This window comes from Dendrobates tinctorius, unplaced genomic scaffold (genome assembly GCF_039654945.1).
Source record: "Dendrobates tinctorius isolate UK_male_01 unplaced genomic scaffold, ASM3965494v1 ptg000070l, whole genome shotgun sequence".
Taxonomy (NCBI): Eukaryota; Metazoa; Chordata; class Amphibia; order Anura; family Dendrobatidae; genus Dendrobates; species Dendrobates tinctorius.
In genome coordinates this window covers 58426456-58449000 of record NW_027361738.1, presented here as the reverse complement: position 1 = coordinate 58449000, position 22545 = coordinate 58426456, and the positions used below count along the sequence as shown (strand labels likewise).

General features: G+C 44.6%; 1 protein-coding gene across 6 annotated transcripts in view; it reads right to left on the bottom strand.

Moving 5' to 3' along the window:
* Nucleotides 1–22545, bottom strand: part of ARHGAP12 (Rho GTPase activating protein 12) — a 78113-nt gene that overhangs the window by 52626 nt on the left and 2942 nt on the right. For all 6 annotated transcript variants that reach the window (XM_073581689.1, XM_073581690.1, XM_073581691.1 and 3 more), the window contains exon 2: nucleotides 8308–9011. In XM_073581689.1, coding sequence (XP_073437790.1) covers nucleotides 8308–8946 — 639 coding nt within the window. In that variant the 5' untranslated portion in view covers nucleotides 8947–9011. The remainder of the gene's footprint in view (nucleotides 1–8307; nucleotides 9012–22545) is intronic.

The following is a 22545-nucleotide window of genomic DNA, read 5'->3' as shown; positions in this document are numbered from 1 at the left end:
TACCCCATCTGAGAGCAGCATGCTATAGGGGCAGAGACCCTGATTCCAGCGATGTGTCACTTAGTGGGCTGCTTACTGCAGGTATATTTGAGTGGTTAAAAATTTAAAGGGAATCGGTCAACAGGTTTTTGTCATGTTATCTTAAGGCAGGATGAAATAGGGGAAGAGAGACTGATTCCAGTGATGTGTCACTTACTGGGCCACTTGCTACAGTTTTGACCTGCTGTTGATCTGTCAGTTCTCTGAATGCTGAGCTGTGTATATCCCCATCCACAGCACTGATTAGCTGCTTTCTGTGTACACTGCATAGGCAGAAAGTTTTCAACCAGTGGTAGGGCAGGGATATACAGAGCTCAGAAATATGGAGGACTACATGGCAGCAGGTTTAATATTCTTCTAGTGATAATCTCCTGCGGTTAAAAATGTGATTTTATTGAAACGACAGCAAGCAGCTCAGTAAGTGATATCGCTGGATCGGCTGAAGCAAGGACATCATACCTACAGAGCTTGTAACCGCCGAAACCAATCATGGAGTTCGTTGCATCTTCCACTGAGCTCAGTGATTGGCTGCAGCGTTGTCGATGTGACATCACATCTGCAGCTGATCAATAAAGACCAAGTCACCAGTGGAGGCAGCGCTTGACCCCCGGAAGGTGAGCAAAAACCTCAGTTTATTCTTTTATTATTCTCTTCGAAAGTTGTATAATAATTTTGAAAAAAAATAGTTTGCTTCTCTCCACCACAGACAGCACCACGTTTCTTCATAGGCCGGAGTGACATGAGTGTAGATTCTCTAATGAGAGAGAATCGAACTGATTGTGTAAAGGACAACCGACAGAATCAGATCACACTAAGCGGACACATGGAGTTAGAACAGAGTGTCAGCTTAGCGAGATCTGATTGATTCTGCGGAAATCGGACTGCACTAAGATGACATCCGAGTGCAGTCCGGTGTTTTCCACGTACTCAGGCAAGAATGGGTGTGCGTCATCTGATTTCCACAGCAACTCGTAGCATGCTCACATTTTGTGTCATGAGAAAAAAAAAAAAGTGGATCAGCACTGCCCCATAGCATAACATTGGTCCGAGGGCTGTCCGATTAATCAGATAGCACTTGTTCGATGCATACGCTTGTGTGAGCGAAACCGTAGGCTCTTGAATCGCACGTCAGTAACATTTATTTGAATGGGGCAGAGCTGAAGCACCAGATAAGTCACAAACACGAGATTGGGGGGGAAATATACTTTTTATAGATGCCCCTCAGCCCTGCTATATCGTTTTTTGCAAGCAGCACTGACCATAGGCAATCACATCTCTGGCGGCCTACCCCTGGCATGATGCAAATGCCAGCGTGAGACGCGTCTAATGCATCGGCAAACGTAATCGTAGAGATCCCCAATGAAAACCGAGCAGAATGTATCTGGCCCATGTGTACTCACTAACCTCAAGACTACTGCTCCCCAATATATAGAAGTCTGATCATGGTCTACAAGTGCTTAGAAAGCAGGGCTAACAACCTGCACCGTATGCTAAATGTAAGCCCAAGTATCTCAATAACCCTGCCATAATACTTGTGAACCAGGAGGGTCAGGATGAACAGCGGCACATGAAGCAATCTATGCAGACCTGCACAAAATCTGTCCTACCATGACACAGACCTGCTTCTTCTGCCATGGGCGAAGGGGCATGTAAAACTGTGGACTGTTTCCAAATCCTTGATGGATTCAGGTAATGGGGAATATAAATAAACCCCCCCAATATATAAATAATTCACTTTGAATGATCCTGCAAGACTGTCAGATTACAGATGGCTGGGAGCAGCGGTTGCCTCCTCCGCTGACTCGTCATGTCCTGTACAGCCGCACTGCAGGGACCGATGAGAGGATGCAGCCCCCGGCGTCTCTCCACCTGTACGAGGTGCAAGATCTCATGATCAGCTCGCAGGAGAACACGCATGGAGACTGCAGACGGCGCAGAGGGGGCCACAGTCCACGCAGAGGAGGGCCACAGTCCACACGCCTCTAGATTCACCACCTCAAACAGTTATCCATGCGAGTCAGCGATGGATCAAAGGACAGCGAAAAGCAGAAACATTAAATGTACAAACACACAACAAGGCGCCCGCCTTATGTCCGACACTACTACCAAACCCTTATATACACATTAGGATTAGGAGGGGGAATAAAACCTTTTATTTTACCAGAATCTTAGAATTTCACATAAAAGTGGGGACACAAAATTGGCAGGCATGTATCTTATGGGGAGAGTAAGCTACAAAACCGTGTATCCAAAGTATGGCCTAACAAGTCCTTACTCGGAGACCCAGCTATTAGATTTAGAGAAGGAAACATCACAAGAATAAAAAGAACTGCAATAATCACGGTCGTTTCGACCAGAGAATTGAATATAACAAACTTTCGAATACATCTTAGAGAAAGTTCCTTCTTTCTCCACTTATGAGCCACTTCTTATCCACTCAACACACTCTGGGGACAAAAAACCCCTCAAATCCATCTGGTGTAAAACATGATGGATTGCAATGTGAGCGCAGTCAGACGGCAGTACAAATGACAGCGAGGTCAGACTGCACGGACTGGCCAGCAGCTCTCCCAACCAGAGTGTGACAGCTTCATGCATTTCTATACAGCAGTCATGCTCTGGTCGAGAGAGCCACCGGCCGGTCTGTGCATGGTGATCCGATCTTGTGTCTATTTATACGGCTGTCTGACTGCGCCCTATCACTGAGTAATCAGACTTCAGCTGTCTAAACCAGACTATGGAGAAAGTTACAAACCTGTGCTGCTGCTTTCTAGTAAGTGTGTCATTTCACCTCAGAGCTGGATTCACAGCTTTACTACTCAGTACTGCTGCATAATGTCCTCTAGTCAGCTGCAGCTTCTGAGCAAGTTATACACAGAAAGAGAAGAAGAAATCCCTTATCTGTGTGCACTGTGCCGTGTAAAGGAGACATCTTAGCAGCTAGCCTCTTACCAGAAGTTTAGAGACAACTGAAAATTGAGGGGAAAATTGGTGAAAGATCAGCATACATGTCAGAACAGCCAGAAATAATGGTGTTCCTCATGCACACACCTGACGGCTTATAATTGCAAGAACCGGCATGGACAGACCCTTTCATTGTGCCGATGGACACTGCAGCTCTTCACTATCCAGATCTGTCTTACAGTTTGTATTTTTAGGGAACCAATAGACGCAGCAGGTTTGGACAATTGTTCCATTTTTCTTTTTGTGTGCAGTTTGGTATGTGCAGCGAGTTTCTGGGGGAACTTCATGTTCTAGTGGGGGGGGGGGGGGGAGAGCCGAATGGAAAAGGACCTTATGAAAGTGCTCATTTTGCACAGCTGATTCACCAAGAACAATGAGGATAATTGAATGATAACAAGTCTGGGGGCCGCTGCTCCGGCGGAGAAGCCTGCACTGGCCGTGCATTGCCGGGGCTGCACATGCTATACTGGGGCCGATATCCCAACCCCCAGGTCGCAGTCAGAAGTCACCTGCCAACAACACCATCACTTCTGCACAGAACCACATGTGGTCATCACGATTTCTATTTGCAATATGATTTTTGGCAAAGCAAAAAAGTTGAAAGGGGAAATGCCATCCTAACAGAAACACATAAGACCACCACATTAATGAAGACTGTGACCTCCTCCGAACACCAGAACAAAAATGTAATGCCACCGTGCCCTGCTCAGATATCTGGAAGGCTCCATTCACACACGTCACAGGTTCTGTTCGTTCAGGGATCGGCATGAACAGCATAATCTGCAGGATCCATTTAACGCTCCACGCACTCAGTCATTTTGCTGAGTTTTTGGAGCAGAAATTAAAAAAAAAAATTTTCAAGGCCTTTTGGAGGATGATTTGGAGAGTTTTCGCTCCAAAAACCTAAAAAGAATCCGTTCTGTTAAAATCAGAAGCTCTGTCCAGACCATTGATATGAATGGACACTGTGTAACACTTCATCTCTCCTGCGGGGGTGCTGCAGGGCAATTATACACTTACAGTGAAGATTGCCCAAAGATTACAGCTGGGGGTCCCTGTAAGGGGAACACATTTTTATCTGGTTAATGTTTATGAAAACAGTTTTGCAGGCTCAAGAGATATTTCTGACGTCACTCAATGTGACTGCAGATTGCTAGATTGTGACAATGTGTGATGGGCACACTGTCAGGATTCCCCTCTATGTTCAGCCCGAATGGGTGGTCACGTGATTGCTAGTATGGAATTTGCACTCTAGCGGTTATGTGTCGACTATCTTATCATCCAGGCAGTGTGCACATTGCACACCGTCGTGACTCGACAATCTATGGTCACCAAGAACGACTGCAGAAATTTATCTTCAGCCTGGAAAACCCTTCATTAGCATATAGGCAAGATATTTTTTATTGTGTGACTGACGGAAGTTCGCAGGCAGCGGGAGAGCCAGCGCGCCTGCAAACGTCTTATGCTAGGAAGCCCTGTCCAGAAAGCAAACATCTTGAACAGCGGATGTTTATGGCGATCTTGTTAAGGAGAAGTAGCAGCTACTCACGCACTGACTCACCGCTCCGTCATGTGTGTGGCCAGTTTAGAAAGCGACGCAGCCGATCACCTTCTGACATGGTGTCAAGCATTTACAAGTTTTCCTGTGAATTTTAGGCTTTGCAGTGTCACTCCTACAGATGTGGGATGATCTGAAACCATCACACTGAAGGATAATAATGTCCCTTTAGGGAGTGCCGCCATACACCTTCAAGAGCAAACAAGGTGGTTTCTGAAGAGATCAACAAGAATAATTAAACCAGTCACTGATACAAGCGTGATTGAGGCCGGTGCTCCATCCATCTATAGGCAACGTTCACTAAAACCCAAGTCATCATGTCCATGAGACTGGCGGGATAGTGCTGCATTACGCCATGTTCATATGTCCAGCAATAAGACAACTTTTTTGCCCTTTAATTTTTTTTTTAAAGATTTTAGCTGCAAATTAGTTTGGTCTTTCCTTTAACATTGAAGTCATTGGAAAAGTGATCCGTTAATCAGCCATCAGTTGTTCTCCAATTTTAAAATGATCCATTTTTGGCTTACTGGACGAGTTTCAGATAGATGAATACTTGAAAGTTCACACATCCAAAAGCATATGTTAAACATTTACGTTTGCACCTCCAGTAAGCAAAAAACGGATGAGAGAACGACAGATCGATAATTGATGGATCCGTTTTCCATAACCTCAAAGTTAAAAAAAAAAAAAACCGATCCAGCTGATTATAGCCGAATGCTGGGTTCCGGGCAGCTATCGGGTCATTTTCATGAGAGCAGTCCATCCAGAAGTAAATTTTAGGTTTAAATACAACAGCAAAAATTAATTAACAACCACAACGTGCGGCAGCCAGGCTCCTGACCGATGACGCGATGTTATTCTCTTATTTCTGGCTGACATAATTACGCCACTTTACAAAGCTGAATCCCTGACAAATCAAAAAAAAAAAAAAAAAGAATAAAAACATTTACACATTATAAAATGGTTTGAAGTTTCCAAAGGAGAAATAAACAATCTAATTTCCATTTCCATCATTAATCATTTATCTGAACTTCTGAAAAGTGCAGCCACGCGCTACGGCGGAAAGTGTAAGCCGGCCGTGGGCATTAAGGCTTTACATGGCAGATAACACCAATTTGATGGGATCAGCCAGCAATCTAATGTGTTTGGGGGAGGCCAGATGCTCCTCCTGGCACTACATGTCAAAAGAAAACATGGATTCTTTCCTAAAGGCCAATTACTCTTACAGACATTCTATCATTCCTAAAGCAAGAAAATTAAGCAATTTTGCAACAGGTTACAATTAAAAATCTACTAGGTTTGCTTGTTTACAGTTCCAATACTGAGCTATGTGTCTCCATGGTAACAGACTAAAAAACAAACCCTGCACTCAACAAAATATTCTTCTAGCGGTCATTCATTTCTTGCTAATCTGCTGAGCATAAATTAGCAAAAAGTAGGAAACGAAGGAAAGTGACTACTTGTCTGAGTTCTGTTGCTATAGAGACACATGGGACTGCATAGTCGCTGTAGTAGCAAAATAACACAAAAGAATTGACTCATTTGCTTTATTTTTTCTTTTTTTTTTTTTTAAATAAAACAGCTCTGTAATTCAATTATTAATGTGGCATGCAGTATGTTCCTGGAATCTGTCGGCACAAAACGACTGCTCAAACCAAGCACAGGCGTTCAATGCGGCACGGACATTTCCATCCAGTTCTTTTCCATCTCTTCGCCTTTCTCTGGCTCCTGCAAAGCCTAAACTGTCGCACAAAGAAAAGAAAGATGGAGATAGATGGGAAAACAAGCCCAGGTAGGCTGAGCTCACTGGGCATGACAACGGTGCACAGAGCACCTGTGCTTGGTTTGCACAGTCTTTCTGTGCCCACAGATTCCCTTTAATTAAATGGCACATGCTTAATCTTTCCAGTCAACAGAAATGATTACCTAACAACTTGCACAAAAAAAAAAATAATTGCCAAGCAGAAATGTGTAAAAAAAAAATAAAGGATATACATTATGTCTTTTTTGCTCTATGATACGGAGGCAGCATGATAAAAAAAATCTCGGCTGTGTGCACACGTTGCAGATTCTGCTGCGTTTCCGCAGAGGTTTTGGCCCTGCGGAAACGCAGCTGTTCCGCTGACATGGTACAGTACAATGAAAGTCTATGGGTTTTCAAAAACGCTGTGCTCACGCTGCGGTTTTGCTGCGGTTTACAAACCGCAGCATGTCAATTGTTTTGGCGGTTTCCGCAGAGGTTTCACACCTTTAACATAATAGAGGTGTGAAACCGCAGGGAAAACCACAGGTCACTTTACCTGCGTTTTACCTGCATTTCCGCGCTGAAAAACCCGCAGCGGATTCCACAACGTGTGCACATAGCCTAAAGAGGCCGGTTGCTCCTAGCAACAAATGGCACAGCAATATCACAATTATCACAATGATGCGAGTCACAGCGGAGGATTTTAATTTGCTTGTATCTAGGGCACAAAAGCAGCACAAGTAAAACCAAATAATAAAACGACATCATAAACGTGAAATACAACACTGCAAAATGCAAAACTGCAGCAGTAATGATGTACAGCACTCGGATATATGAATCACCTCTAAAAAAAAAAAATGCAGAAGAGAATGAATAGCACACGGCTAAAGTACAAGGTGCAAGATGTAAGGAGGGACACTCTACATAATGTCAGAGCAATTAATTTACCTTCCCCACTTTGGTCACGGTGAAGCCTTTATATTGAAGACACTACAATAATACTGATGGTTATACACAAAGGAAATGCAGGCACCCGTAAAAAAAAAAAACGAGATATTACCCAAAAATCAATCCGTTTCATCAACCAACTCCACTATGGCCTCATATATGGGTAATGTGCAGACAGAACCTTGCTCTAAAATGTTAATTCTGAGGTAAGAAAAGCTGCTCAGACTGCTGTCCATCCTGTCTGGCCTAATAGTGGAGATACCAGGAATACTGAGGTGAGAAGAGGCTGCTCACACTGCTGTCCACCCTGTTTATCAGATCTAAGAAACGATACCAGGAATACTGAGGTAAGAAGAGGCTGCTCACATTACTTACCTCATCTCTGCTGGTATTAGATCAGTTAGGCTGGAGGGCAGAGGCCGCTCACCCTGCTATCCATCCTATCAGAAGTAATAGTGGAGATACCAGAGGTCCCGAGGTAAGAAAAAGCTGCTCACACTGCTGTTCTACACCCCGTCTTTCTGAAAGCTATTAACATTCTAAGACAAGCTTCTGTCAGTCTATCAGGACAGCGCCACATAAATGTACTACACAGTGATTAGCTTCATTTTTTTTTAATTCTTTAATTAAATATGCAAGAGTAAAAAACAGGAACTGGCACTTGCTGTGATAAAGCCAAAAGCGTCAACACCGACTACTATATGCTAATTGGTGCATTCTATACAGCTAACTGACCAAAACAAAAACCACATGGCCGCATACTATGCACCTTTATAGGATGTTTTCTCATTACGATCAAAGGTTGAAATTCTCCAGGTTCTCGCATCTTGGTAGGTCATTAGGATATGGTTTTCATGCAGCTACAATCACACTTACACTTGTCTGTACCAACTCAGACATATCACTTCCATTATTACCCGAATTGCTCCCTTCCAATTTCTAAAAAGAGCTGCACAAGATACAATGAAGTACTTACAATACATTTATCTAATGTCAGAGCCAGAAATCAGGAACCCTCTGTGGCAATGGTGCAGTCATAAAGTGGAAAAGTTACCTGCAGTTGCTCGGTAGAGCTGCTGCTCAGTTCATCACCAGATTCGGAATCCGCGAGAAGTTTTTCAGAATTCTCCCCGGCAGAGTCCGAGTGATCATTAGAGAAGCTAGTCTTTTCGATTTCCATAAGTTCCGGGCCAGGAAAGTGCATGGCGGAGGGGCTCCTGCTCGTGGCCTTTGGTGAATGCAAATCTGTGCACAGCTTACCATTGTTGTGTACCAGATCTAGAGTAAGTCCTCTCGTCTGTCCAGGGCTACTACTGGGTCCAAAGTTCTGATTGGCATCCCGAACACTTGACGTTTTCCCAAAACTTGAAAGCTCTGGAGATTTATTAACGTTCTCTGTCGACCTCTGCAGCCCTTGCATGACTTTCAGAGGACTATTGGGCAGCACGCCCTGTTTAATGGGCGGCATCAATGCCTTCCTGCCCACCTCCCTCACATACTGAGCGGGAACATACAGTGGTTTAGCGTTTTCATCCTTCTTCACCTGCCACCAGTCTTCATTTGACTTTTTAATCAATATGTACCTCTCGCCTTGTTTAATGATGATCTTCTTGTTCTTATATTCATATTCATAGTCGTAGTCGACCTCAATGAACACCGGACCGGGTGCGGGCCTGCCGCTTTTGTCAGCCATTTTCAATTATGTTGATCACCTCTTTAGAAGAACGGTGGGCATTATGAGAGCTTGAAATGAAAACTCTACAGGCAAAAGACAAAAAAAAAAAAAAAGGAAATAAAATTATGCAAATTAATTCAGCAAAATTATTTTGCAAAAACAGCAAAAATCATGCTAATAACCCAATAAAGAAGCTTTCCCCAACAGGATAACCCCTGTTCATGGCCCCTAGTAAAGCAAAGGTACCAGGAGGTACAAGTTTGGGATCGCCTCTATGGACTAGGGAAGAGAGCCACTACCAAGCAGCGACTCTTGATAGTTTACCAGATATGAACGTCAGAAATGTGTACTGGCAACGCCAGCTGATTGCTGGGGATCTCAGGAGATCTGCAGCGCTGTACAATTCTGCAGCATCTTAACACAGTGGACTCGAGTTTTCAAGAAATCACATCTACTTTGCTTGAACTGTAAAGATGTAGCAGCTATACTACATAGCATTTTTTACATTGCATGACCAGCACTGCAGCAAGAAATCCAGTAATATGCGGACTCTTCCATACCCTCCTGCCCCTGATTGATACGGTGTGTCTGGTTTTACTATGCAGAAGAAGAAACCTCACAATAAGTGTATGGGGGGAGGGGGTGGCGCAGAGATTACAAATTATGGATTTATACATAAATAAACACACACACACACACACACACACACACACACACTGCTCAAAAAAATATAAAAGGGAACTCTAAGGGCCCCGTCACACACAGCGAGATCGCTGTGTGTGATGGGGATCAGTGATGGCCCCCCCCCCCCCCCCCGCCGGGTATCGCTGATCGTGCAGGATTGTCCTGGGCCATTTTTTGATCGTTGGTCTCCCGCTGGACAGCGCGCATCGCTGCATGTGGCAGCGAGAGACCAGCGTGCACGCTGGTTTCCAACATAAACATCGGGTAACTAAGAGCCGCGCGGCTCTTGGATACCCGCTGTTTACCCTAGATACCAGCGCACGCTGGTATCTAGGGTACACAGCGGGTATCCAAGAGCCGCGCGGCTCTTAGTTACCCGCTGTTTACCTTGGAAACCAGCTTACTCGCTGGTCCTGATCGCTGGAGGGGATGTCTATGTGACAGCTCACCAGCGATCAGCCTAACGATGTCCCAGCGATACCATCCATGTCAGATCGCTGGGACATCGTTATGTGTAACGGGGCCTAAAAACACCACGTCCTAGATATCACTGAATGAAATAATCCAGTTGCAAATCTATATTCATTACACTGTGGAATGCGTTAAGAACAATAAAACCTAAAAATCATCAACGTAAATCAAAATTAATATCCCATGGATTTGGAATGATACTCAAATCAAAGTGGAAAATCAAATTACAGGCTGATCCAACTTCAGTGGAAGGGCCTCAAGACAAGGAAACGGGAAATGATGCTCAGCAGTGTGTGTGGCCTCCACGTGCCTGTATGACTTCCCTGCAACACCTGGACATGATCCTGACAAGGAGGCAGATGTTCTGCTGAGGGATCTCCTCCCAGACCTGGATTAAAGCATCGGTCCACTCCTGGACAGCCTGTGGTGCAACATGGCATTGGTGGATGGAACCAGACTTAATGGTCCCTTGCTCTCATCTGTGAAGAGCACAGGGCGTCAATGTTGAATCTGCCAATCTTGGTGTTCTCTGGCAAATGCCAAATCACCCTGCACGGTGTGGGGCTTCCGGACGTCGGCCCTCATACCACCCTCATGGAGTTTCTGACAGTTTGAGCAGACACATGGATATTAGTGGCCTGCTGCTGGAGGTCATTTCGCAGGGCTCTGTCACTGCTCCTCCTTGCACAAAGTAGGAAGTAGCGGTCCTGCTGCTGGGTTGCTGCCCTCCTGCGGCCCCTTACACGTCTCCTGGTGTACTGGCCTGTCTCCCGGTATCATCTCTATGCTCTGGACACTGTGCTGACAGACACAGCTACCCTTCTTGCCACAGCTCGCATTGATGTGCCATCCTGGAAGAGCTGCCCTACCTTAGCAACTTCTGTGGGTTGTAGACACTGCGTCATGCTACTTCTGGGGGTGAACAATGACATTGCAAAAGTGACCAAAACAACAGCCAAAAAGGATGAGAACAGAGAAATGGTCTGTGGTCACCCCCTGCAGAACTACTCCTTTATAGAGGTTGCCTTGATAATTGCCTATCAATTCTAGCTGTTGCCTGCTCCATTTGCACAACAGCAGGAGACATTGATTAACAGTGTTGCTTCATAACTGGACAGGTTGATTTCACAGAAGTATGATTGACTTGGAGTTATATTGTGTTGTTTAGGTGTTCCCTTTATTTTTTTGAGCAGTGTATATATAAAGCCTTGCCGATCAGTGAATGTGCAGTTTGTACTGAACTGTGCAGATTTTTTGCAGGAACGTTCTTCGTTTGCATTGCCAAGTCAGTGCATTTTTCACTACACTATTCAATTCTGCATATTTAAAGAGAACCTACGAGTCTAAAAGGAAAAAAAAACATCCCAACACCAATAGTGAATCGATGTCCTTAAGAGCTTACAATCTACTGAGGGCTAAAACTGACTTCCTAGGATACATACTGGTATGAACATGCGTTCTCTGGAAATACAGTTCAAACAGTGAAATTGCGCCCACACAGCAATACTGCCACAGCTTCTGCCCACACAGCAACTAGGGAGGTAGAGAATTGTGATTACAAAGCAGAAAATCACTACATAGCAGCACCCAGAATATATCCCTACAGACTGCATCCAGATGACACAGCCCCTGCCAGTACAGAGCCCAGAGGTGACCACTCCGCAGTGCCCATTCTGAAGGCTCACACAAGATAACACAGCCCCTGCCAGTACAGTGCCCAGCAGGGCTGTGGAGTCGGTAAGCCAAACCTGCGACTCCGACTCCTCAATTTCCCTTACACCGACTCCAACTCCGACTCCACGACTCCGACTCCCACATATATTGCTTATATTTAAGTGAAAAATTTATTGTAGTACAATGTGAACATCAGACATTTAATCATTTCTATGATCCAATAATTAAGATATTTAGATAGAACATAATATCTATTTATTGGAATACAACTTTAGAACACAAAAAACTAATATATATGTAATACACTGTATACATGTATATGGTACAGACCAAAGTTTGGACACACCTTCTCATTCAAAGAGTTTTCTTTATTTTCATGACTATGAAAATTGTAGATTCATTCTGAAGGCATCAAAACAATGAATTAACACATGTGGAATTATATAAAGTGTGAAACAACTGAAAATATGTCTTATATTCTAGATTCTTCAAAGTAGCCACCTTTTGCTTTGATTACTGCTTTGCACACTCTTGGCATTCTCTTGATGAGCTTCAAGAGGAAGTCACCAGAAATGGTCTTCAACAGTCTTGAAGGAGTTCCCAGAGATGCTTAGCACTTGTTGGCCCTTTTGCCTTCACTCTGCGGTCCAGCTCACCCCAAACCATCTCGATTGGGTTCAGGTCTGGTGACTGTGGAGGCCAGGTCATCTGGCGTAGCACCCCATCACTCTCCTTCTTGGTCAAATAGCCCTTACACAGCCTGGAGGTGTGTTTGAGGCCATTGTCCTGTTGAAAAATAAATGATGGTCCAACTAAACACAAACCGGATGGAATAGCATGCCGCTGCAAGATGCTGTGGTAGCCATGCTGGTTCAGTATGCCTTCAATTTTGAATAAATCCCCAACAGTTCACCAGCAAAGCACCCCCACACCATCACACCTCCTCCTCCATGCTTCATGTTGGGAACCAGGCATGTAGAGTCCATCCGTTCACCTTTTCTGCGTCGCACAAAGACATGGTGGTTGGAACCAAAGATCTCAAATTTGGACTCATCAGACCAAAGCACAGATTTCCACTGGTCTAATGTCCATTCCTTGTGTTCTTTAGCCCAAACAAGTCTCTTCTGTTTGTTGTCTGTCCTTAGCAGTGGTTTACTAGCAGCTATTTTACCATGAAGGCCTGCTGCACAAAGTCTCCTCTTAACAGTTGTTGTAGAGATGTGTCTGCTGCTAGAACTCTGTGTGGCATTGACCTGGTCTCTAATCTGAGCTGCTGTTAACCTGCGATTTCTGAGGCTGGTGACTCGGATGAACTTATCCTCCGCAGCAGAGGTGACTCTTGGTCTTCCTTTCCTGGGGCGGTCCTCATGTGAGCCAGTTTCTTTGTAGCGCTTGATGGTTTTTGCCAATGCACTTGGGGACACTTTCAAAGTTTTCCCAATTCTTCGGACTGTCTGACCTTCATTTCTTAAAGTAATGATGGCCACTCGTTTTTCTTTACTCAGCTGCTTTTTTCTTGCCATAATACAAATTCTAACAGTCTATTCAGTAGGACTATCAGCTGTGTATCCAACAGACTTCTGCACAACACAACTGATGGTCCCAACCTCATTTATAAGGCAAGAAATCCCACTTATTAAACCTGACAGGGCACACCTGTGAAGTGAAAACCATTTCCGGTGACTACCTCTTGAAGCTCATCAAGAGAATGCCAAGAGTATGCAAAGCAGAAATCAAAGCAAAAGGTGGCTACTTTGAAGAACCTAGAATATAAGACATATTTTCAGTTGTTTCACACTTTTTTGTTAATTATATAATTCCACATGTGTTAATTCATAGTTTTGATGCCTTCAGAGTGAATCTACAATTTTCATAGTAATGAAAATAAAGAAAACGCTTTGATTGAGAAGGTGTGTCCAAACTTTTGGTCTGTACTGTGTGTGTGTGTATGTGTGTATATATGTATGTATATATATATACACATACATATACACACACACACACTATGACTTATCTCAGCTAAGATAAAGCCTAGATCCTCAGGCTACATTCACACTATGGGCATAGCCAGGGTCAAACCTGGGGGGGGGGGGGCAGAATCTCATACTGTTCCGCAGAATTTCATACTACACACCTCAGCTGCTGCAGAACCTCATACTGCACACCCCTACACTTGAAAATAAAGCCTGCACCTTAAGAAGATGTGGTGATGAATGCAGTCTATTTATTCCAACTATCAGTTGATGTTGAGGTTACTGAAGACGAGCAATGCCTGTCCTGGGCGTCCTTTTGGGTAGCTATGAGGTGTACCTGACTGGTGCTAAAAAAAAAAAAAAAGGAGTGTTAGGCTGAGTTCACACGTGGCGTTTGTTTTCGCGTTTCCACGGCGGTTTTAACCGCGCGATTTTGCCGCGAAAAATAAGCATCCCATGCATTCCTATGGGATTCCACAATGCTGTACTAATGCTGCGGTTTTTACCGCGGCGGAATCGCTTCGCGGTAAAATCCGCAGCATGCTCATTAATTTGCAGAATCGCGGCGATCCCGCACCCATAGGAATGCATTGTTCTGCTTACTTTCCGCATGTGGCTGTGCACACCATGCGGAAAGTAAGCAGAACATTTGCGGATGGTACCCACGGTCCGGAGGAGAGGAGACTGTCCTCCGGGCTTTGGGTACCATATCCCTGCAAAAAATAGAATTTAAAAATAAAAAATATTGTTATTCTCACCCTCCGATGTCCCGCGCAGTCTTCCTGCTTCTCTTCACGCACTCGTTCCCAGTAGTCCTTTGCGAAAATGCCCGCGATGGCGTCCGTTCTCGCGGGATCGCAAAGTCTCGCGGTCATCGCGAATAACCGTGAGACGTCGCGATCCCGCGAGAACTGACGTCATCGCGGGCATTTTCGCAAAGGATTACTGGGAACGGATGCGCGGGACGCCGGAGGGTGAGAATAACACTATTTTTTTTTTTTTTACATTCTATCTTTTACTATTGATACCGCACAGGCGGCCTCAGTAGTAAAAAGTTGGTCACACTTGTCAAACACTATGTTTGACGAGTGTGACCAACCTGTCAATCAGTTCTCCAAGCGATGCTACAGATCGCTTGGAGAACGCTAGCATTTTGCAAGCTAAATACGCTTGCAAAATGCTAGTTTTTCCGCGGGAAAATCGCGGGAATTTAAAATGCGATTTTCCTGCGGACTGGAATTCCGGAATTCTCGCGGTAATTTCCGCGAGAGTTCCGGTACGTGTGCACTTAGCCTTAAGGCCCTTTTACATTTAGCGATGCACCAGCGATCCAACCAGCGATCCCACCCGGTCAGGATCGCTGGTGCATCGCTAAATGATCGCTAGTGAGCTTTCATACAGAAAGACCTCACAGCGATGCAGCAGCGACGCAGCGCACGATACTTACCATTCACACACAGCGATCCTGCGTCCTCCCGCCCGCCTCCACGCGTCGCTGGACGTCACAGCAGGAAGCCCAGCAGGGAGCGCCCGACGAGAAATGGAGCCGGACATTCTCGCGCGATCAGCGATGAGCAGCGGGGGAGCCGGTCGCTGGTAAGTATCACACAGAGCGATATCGCTAGCAATATCGCTATAACGTCACAAAACCAGTGACGTTTTAGCGATATTGCTAGCGATATCGCTTAGTGTAAAACCCCCTTTAGTCTGTGTGCTATCTGGCTTTCATTCTTTTTGGTACAGATATGATATGGATAGACAGATATGGATAAATGGATATATAGATAGAGCAGATTTCTAATCTGCTTTTGCTATTGAAAACATTATCTATGAGCTCAAAAACCTTTCAGGTGATGCGGTTTTTTAAAAAGCTGATCTGCTTTTGCAACTGAAAAACGTATCCTCAAAAAACGCAGGAAAAACGCTGTGTGTGAATGTAGCCTTAGATCAGGAATAGAACCAGGAAAATGGAGCGATTTTGTTTTGCTTTTCTTTTTATCCGATTTTCATCCATTGTTGGTCCCATTGTATGATTTCGCTATCAGAATTTTATTCTTTTGCATGAAAAAGCACTGTGTCTCCTACCCAATAAAATGTAAAACATGGATATCCGTCAGAAGACACACAGATGGCATAAGGAGGTTTTTTTTTTTTACATAGACCCATTGACTTGAGAGCGCCAGACAGAAATTTTCTTTGTAGAAGTTAGGGTATCCATTATTTTCAATGGGGGTCAGGTACTTTTTAAAAAGTTTGGGTCAGGTACCAGAACTTCCACCGATGCGCCCGTCCCTACTCCCGGGAGGTCTCCCAAGTCCTCCCTCCTCACCATCACAATTTTAGGACTGGCTGTCAGCTGGTTACAGAAAAACGTCTTACGACAGAAAGCCTTGCAGCTAAAACCGTACCCCTTCAGCAATCTGCCACACTAATATGGAAGAAACTCAAATCCATGTTCCTTACAAGATTTTTTTTTGTCTTAGGTACATGCAAAAAAAAATATATGCTGCAGACTAACAAACAGCTGGGGCAAGTTATCTCAGATTTGCATTAATCATAATATCTAGGTTTGATGAATTCCTTTAAATAGGGCAAAGTAGACAGCTCGGGGCTCCGGGAAACCCACCAGGGACCCACTGACACAGATTCCTCATAATCAGTTCACTGCAGAACGGTCTTGTAAGAAGAAGAAAGTAGTGAGCAATCGCTTATATGAGCACATTATAGGAGTGATGATTACTTTACAGGAAAAAACAAAACACGATTTATTGTTTAAAGCAAACCAATATGGAATTTAGAACTGCAGCCGACTGTCAGTGATAAACAGAATAAAAGACTCGATCACATACATGGTAAAAAAAACAAACACACAAAACGAAGAATAAAAATAGACCCTGCACAATAACAGGAACAAAATACAACACACAATATGGGGCAGGGAGCAAAGAAAGTCAAAAGAATAATTAAAAAAAAAAAAAAAGTAGTATCATTGGCTGCCATTCAGTTACTTTGAAGTCCACTGTCTAGCTCTTTTAAGAAGTTGTCTCACTATGACCTTATGGATTTCATGGGTAGGGCTAGTGAGTAGAGGATTTTTGTGAGGCCTTGTCTTTCCATGCATTACATGGGCAGACATTCACTTAAGTTCCCTCTATGTAAGCAGTTGCACGGACACTTGGAGCAGGATCAGTCTACATCTCCCTCTGGCAGCTGATGGAATAGTTCCTACTTACTTTTCCCAGTAGAAAGTCTTATTCGTTATACCTTAATGTTACTGTTGAGGCTGTACATCTTGGACAAGAAGGACAGAAAGCCATCCCTGCAATGAACTGTCTGTGGGTACAGTGACTGAGCAAGTGTGACCTCCAGCACCCAGCGCATTCCATGGACTTGCACACTGCTATACACTCTGTACACCAGGTGGCGCCATACTCTTCACAGGATCCCGATTCCTCTGTATAAAGGGGATTGTAATGGCCATATATGAGAAAACGCCGCCTGCACCGCAGCAATCCCCCGCTTCAGCTGCTTTCTCAAAAGTCTAAGTGCAATGTGGTTGACACCTGAGATTTCGCAGACTTGAGAGGCTACAAACAAAGCTGTGACTAGATATCAGATTGCAGACTCCGCTGAGAAGAAAGCTGAATCTGACCACGTAGGTTATGAGAAATGATACGGTGGCAACATATTGGTCAACAGACTCCCAACAGGACCATGAAAAAAAAAAAAAAAAAGATAGCATGGATATAATCCGTGTGTCGTTCATATTTTATTTGCCAGAAGCGAAGATTTTTTTTTTTTTTCCCCCATAAGTGAATAACGGATGAAATGCAGATTGTAAAAGCAGACATGGAAAAGTGTGACGCTCATGGTCAGCTCCAGACCGAGCTGTCCAGGGCCGCGTCTTCCATATCAGACGTGAATGGAGACACTAATAGGGTTATCTCGTGAGGACTGTCATTAGGGCACATGGACACTATAACAGGGGAGTCCTCAATCACCCCCCAAAGTCAAGACCCCCTAAAAGAGTAGCGCTCTCTTCTATGGCGCCAGCGGAGACATAAGCGCCAGATCCAGCACCCGACCAGCAAAGCTTATACGCTTCATAGCAAACTGTTTGCAAGCTCGTGCTCCTGGCTTAATGAAACTGTCAGCACAAAAAGACTGTTCAAACCTAGCACAGGCTCACCTTTATCATGGTCAAACATTTTAGTGCACCTTCCCACCAATCTGCACTCTTCTCTGGCTTTATAAAACCAGAGCTGTCAATCAAAGAGGATGATAGAGATATGAGGGGGAAAAGTAGCAGGTGGGAATGTGCACTTAAAACATTTGGCTCCGCCATGATGCACCGAGCGCCTGTACTTGGTTTGAACAGTCATTCTATGCTGAAAGACTCCTTTTAAGAAACGGGCCGCTTCTGACTACAGTGCTGGCCGCTTACCAGGACAAGGACCTGTACAAAATAAAATAAAAAAATGAAATACTTTCTTTGGAGGCAAATTGTACAGTTGCTTGTATTTACAAACAGTTTTGCAATTTACATAACCCATTTATGATGAGAAAACCTCTTCAAAAAAGGCCAAATGGTTTATATCATTACGTATCCCAAGAGAATCCTATAATCAAATGAAAAACACGAGAAAAGACATTTTCCATAACCTGGCCAACATTTAACTAATAACAGAAAAGAAACCAGAATCATTAACCGGTAGTTACTGGGGCTTAGCAGCAACCAGATCACCAAACTCCAGGCGTCTCTGATGACAGCGTGCATGCGTTATAGAAAAGTATAAACTCCCCTTCTAGTGCCGCCACGGATCCGGAAGCAGCGTCGGCTCTGAATGATTGGCTGCAGCGGTCCTGTGACCTCTGAACAGAGCACACAGATTCTGGTGCAGGCGCAGACCTCGGGTATGGCCTGCGGTGGATCCAGAGGCACATGAAGGTGAATAGGAGGAAAATAATTAATTCACTGTCGGACGAAGCCTTTAAAGAGGGATCAACATAAAGTCAGGTCACGGTCACACCACAATTTTTTGTTCTGTCTCTGGAAACAGTTGAGAGCAGTAACACATCTGTAGTATTTCTGGCCTTTATATGGTGAGGACCATGGCAGCCGTCTCTATAAAGAGCGACTACACCTTATAAGCACAGACCTCAATGGGAGAATAAGACTCGAAATAGAAGTACAACAGAAATGTGGCCACAGAAGCAAATAGTTACCAAAACCTGAAGTATAGCTTTCATAGTGATGTGCTGCTCCGTACAACAAACTGCAGCAGGTAAGCAGGAAAAGGAAGTAATACTGCGGTTAGAAACCCTCGAAGGATGCCCCGATTCTGAGCCAACGGCTACCTAAATATAAAGTGGGCGGATCGAAAAAGATCAAAGCGTCAGTCACACCCCGGCTAGACATCCGAGATGGCTGATAACAGGGAGCAATAGTCAAACACAGCCAAGGCTGCTAACTACAAGTTTACGGTTTTGCACATTACATCAGATAATAGCATTAATCAGTAATTCTGTAATGGCTCGCTGTATGATAGTGAGAAAGACCCCATTTATCGCATAAATGGAGGGGGTGGGCAGGCAGTGATGCAATCACTGAAATACAGGATTCCAAAAACTGCGTCACAGGCCCAAAAGTCTACATAGTGCCTAAGCAGATTCGGCAGCCATTGCTTAGACATGCCAGCTAACCTAAATTCCCTTGCAGCACACATAAGAGAAATGAAGAACAACACAATCCTCATTGAAATCAACAGACCTCCAGAGCCAGAGACGGTGACTTTGTATCTCCGCGCCAAACAAAAGGGGTAATAGGAATCCACCCAGGGCAGGTTCATCTCTCCCCTGACACTTCTTAGGAGGCTGGAGGTTTCCTTGCACACTAGATGGTCGAATGATCCCATTGAAAATCAAAAAGATTAGCTAATGTATAGTTATACAGATCAAAGGCTGGGGGGGCCTTAAATCTCTGGCTGCACCCCCCACCCACTCTGAACAGGAAATTGAAGCAGGTTATCTGATGGAGAGCAGACATGGATGGATTGTATACACAGAGTAACTAGCAAGCAGTTGACAGCTGTTGGAAGGACAAACTTGAACTGGGTACATCCAAATCACTAAAGATCATTTTAAGGTTTACCTGTAGGTAAAATCGCAAAAGTTTTGCCACCTGGAAACACACGAGAGCAACATCTCCCTGAATTATGGATATATCATATTCACGTGTGATGCGTATAGAAAACTTGGTGTGTTCAGTACGATGACGGCCATGCTGCTTTTCTAGGAGGTCCCTAGGAGGAACTATGACCAACAACAGAAATTAGGGACAAACCTGGTGTTTAATCGCATCCAATCAGCTGTCCTCCTCTGACTTCAGCTGAGGGAGGAGTGAGGGGTCTAGCGAGACCCTTTATAACATCCCATCTACTGAACATCGAACTCAGACCCCAGGAGTATTGCAGACCTGTCCACATTTCCTGCAGGGCTCTCCTCTACCAGAAGCTCTCACGGATCCAATTCATAAGACGTCTCTGCATTTTATCTTTTATTTCATACTGTATTTCATCTTTTGTAACCCTTTTATGAACTGCACTTTGTATATTAAATCTAAAATTCAATATGTTTGTCACTTGCTGCTCTAAACATGCCCCTCAATCTCTGAAGAGGGCGAGAATAGCCTGGTTGTGTTCCCCTGTGTACGCGACAGTGAAAGAAGAGTACCTATCAGGTGCTCGGGAAAGCTGGGTGGCGTGTTGCAGTGCAGGAGTCTCACTGGCCTATCAAAACGGCAACAAAAAGTGTGGTGTGGATAAGAGAACTGGGTGTGGGGTGCGCTTAGCTCAATGTCAGCCTAAGGGTGAGTGGACACACGTGTGCCCCCTTTATAGTAGCATGCAGGGCATGTGTTGCGAGCGGTGTTCCTGACAAATCAGTGGAGGTGGGGCTGATTCTGACAAAGGGCCTTAAAAGAAGAATGTCTGGACCAAAGATCTTTTTAACGTGACAATTTGAAGGTAGGCTCTCTTATCACCACATGCCATTGGCTATTACAACAAGTGTGCCTAACTCCCAGAGGCCCCCCATAATATCACATTCCAGTTTTCTTTATGATAAAAGGGCAAGAGCCGATGCGGCCACTGAAAATATTCTCCATCAAAACGTCTCCAATCGTTCCATGCAAACTAAAATTCCTGCCGGCAGGAAGGAGGTTAAACGGTTTGACAATAAAAAGAAAAGCAGTCCCAAGCAACTGAAGCAAACAGTAATGCCCGCGCCTCCCTCTCACCACATGTTGCTGCGACAGCTCCATGTGCCTGTGTATCTAGTGCCGTTCGCATAACATTTCAAATTACAAAGCACCTCGGGTCAGGAATTCACTTGATCCATTTTTTCCTTTGCAAACATCGCCCTGCTGCACGGGGGACACTGACAGACGATGGCGTGCAGCGGCACCGGCGGAGTTAACAGCATTAATGCCTTGTAAGCCCCTTTGACAAAATCAACCTTGGACTGGACTCGCAGAGCGGCAAACATCCCTTTAGTGAGAAACGTACTATATCCCTTCATCCTGTAATGCCGCTGGCCCAATACAGCCACTTAGACGCCTTTACAGTCACAGTTCTGCGCGGAGGCGAGATTGCTGCCTGCGCTGCTGTACAACCGGCTCTATGGATTTCACGTTACTAATATAAAGACACGATCCGGCGCCTTTCAGACCCATATCGTAACTGAGCGGTGCGATGATACCGCACACCAGCGATAAGTGCGCAATCAGAAGATAATGAGCAGGACACGTGCACGATGCCTGGGTCTCCAGAGGTGTGCTGGGGCGTAACGGCATCGCACACTTCCAATAGGGCTGGGGTTACATGGCTGCATGGTCGCACAAAGTCGCATCTAATGACTGTCAGCAGGGTGGCAATACAACTTACAACACTGTTGATTTTCAGTCACGAGTTGTTCGCCCGCTCCTAAATCTTTACTGTGTGAATGGAGCCGCTGGGTATGTTCACATGACGTCTTGCTTAGGTGGAAAGAGCATCAAAGCAGGCTGACATTTGTAAAAACCACTAGATGCCAATATTCAGGTTTTTGAACATTTTTTTTTTCTTTTCCAAAATCTCCAAGCGGTTGTCCTAACCATTCTTCAGGAGTTTTCCGCTCATAAGAAGTTCTGTACTTTAAAATATTCCATGGATAAACTCGGAACATGCTCTGACGTCTTTTGAAGTGTTTTGCTTTATTAAAAAAAAAAAAAATAGCTGTCTTCATTATTCAATGGAGTGGAGAAAAAAACAACACCCAGGATATGACAGTAGAATTCACAAAAACCACGGGAGAAAGTTACAAAAAAATAAAAATACAAAAATATACACCAGTAGCTAAAACAGATAGTGAAACAACAAAAAAAAAATAAACATTTCAGGAAGAGAAAAAACAACAAAAAAAAAAAATAACGCCAACGTTTCCTGACGCAGCTTCTACTTGAAAAACTCAGTGAGTTCATCTGAATTTTAAAAAAAATTGTGTGCACAGAGCCTAAAGGCCCCTTTACATTTAGCGATGTACCAGCGATCCCGACCACGATATGACCCGTTCAGGATCGCTGGTGCATCGCTAAGTGGTCGCTAGTGACCTGCCACACAGGCAGTCATTACTTACCTTTCAGGCGCGGCGATCCTGACGTCCTCCGTCCGCATCCACGCGTCGCTCGTCGGCGCCAGCAGGAAGCGCCCGACGAGAAATGGACCTGCTCGATCAGCGCGGGAGCCGGTCGGAGGTAAGTATCACACATAGCGATATC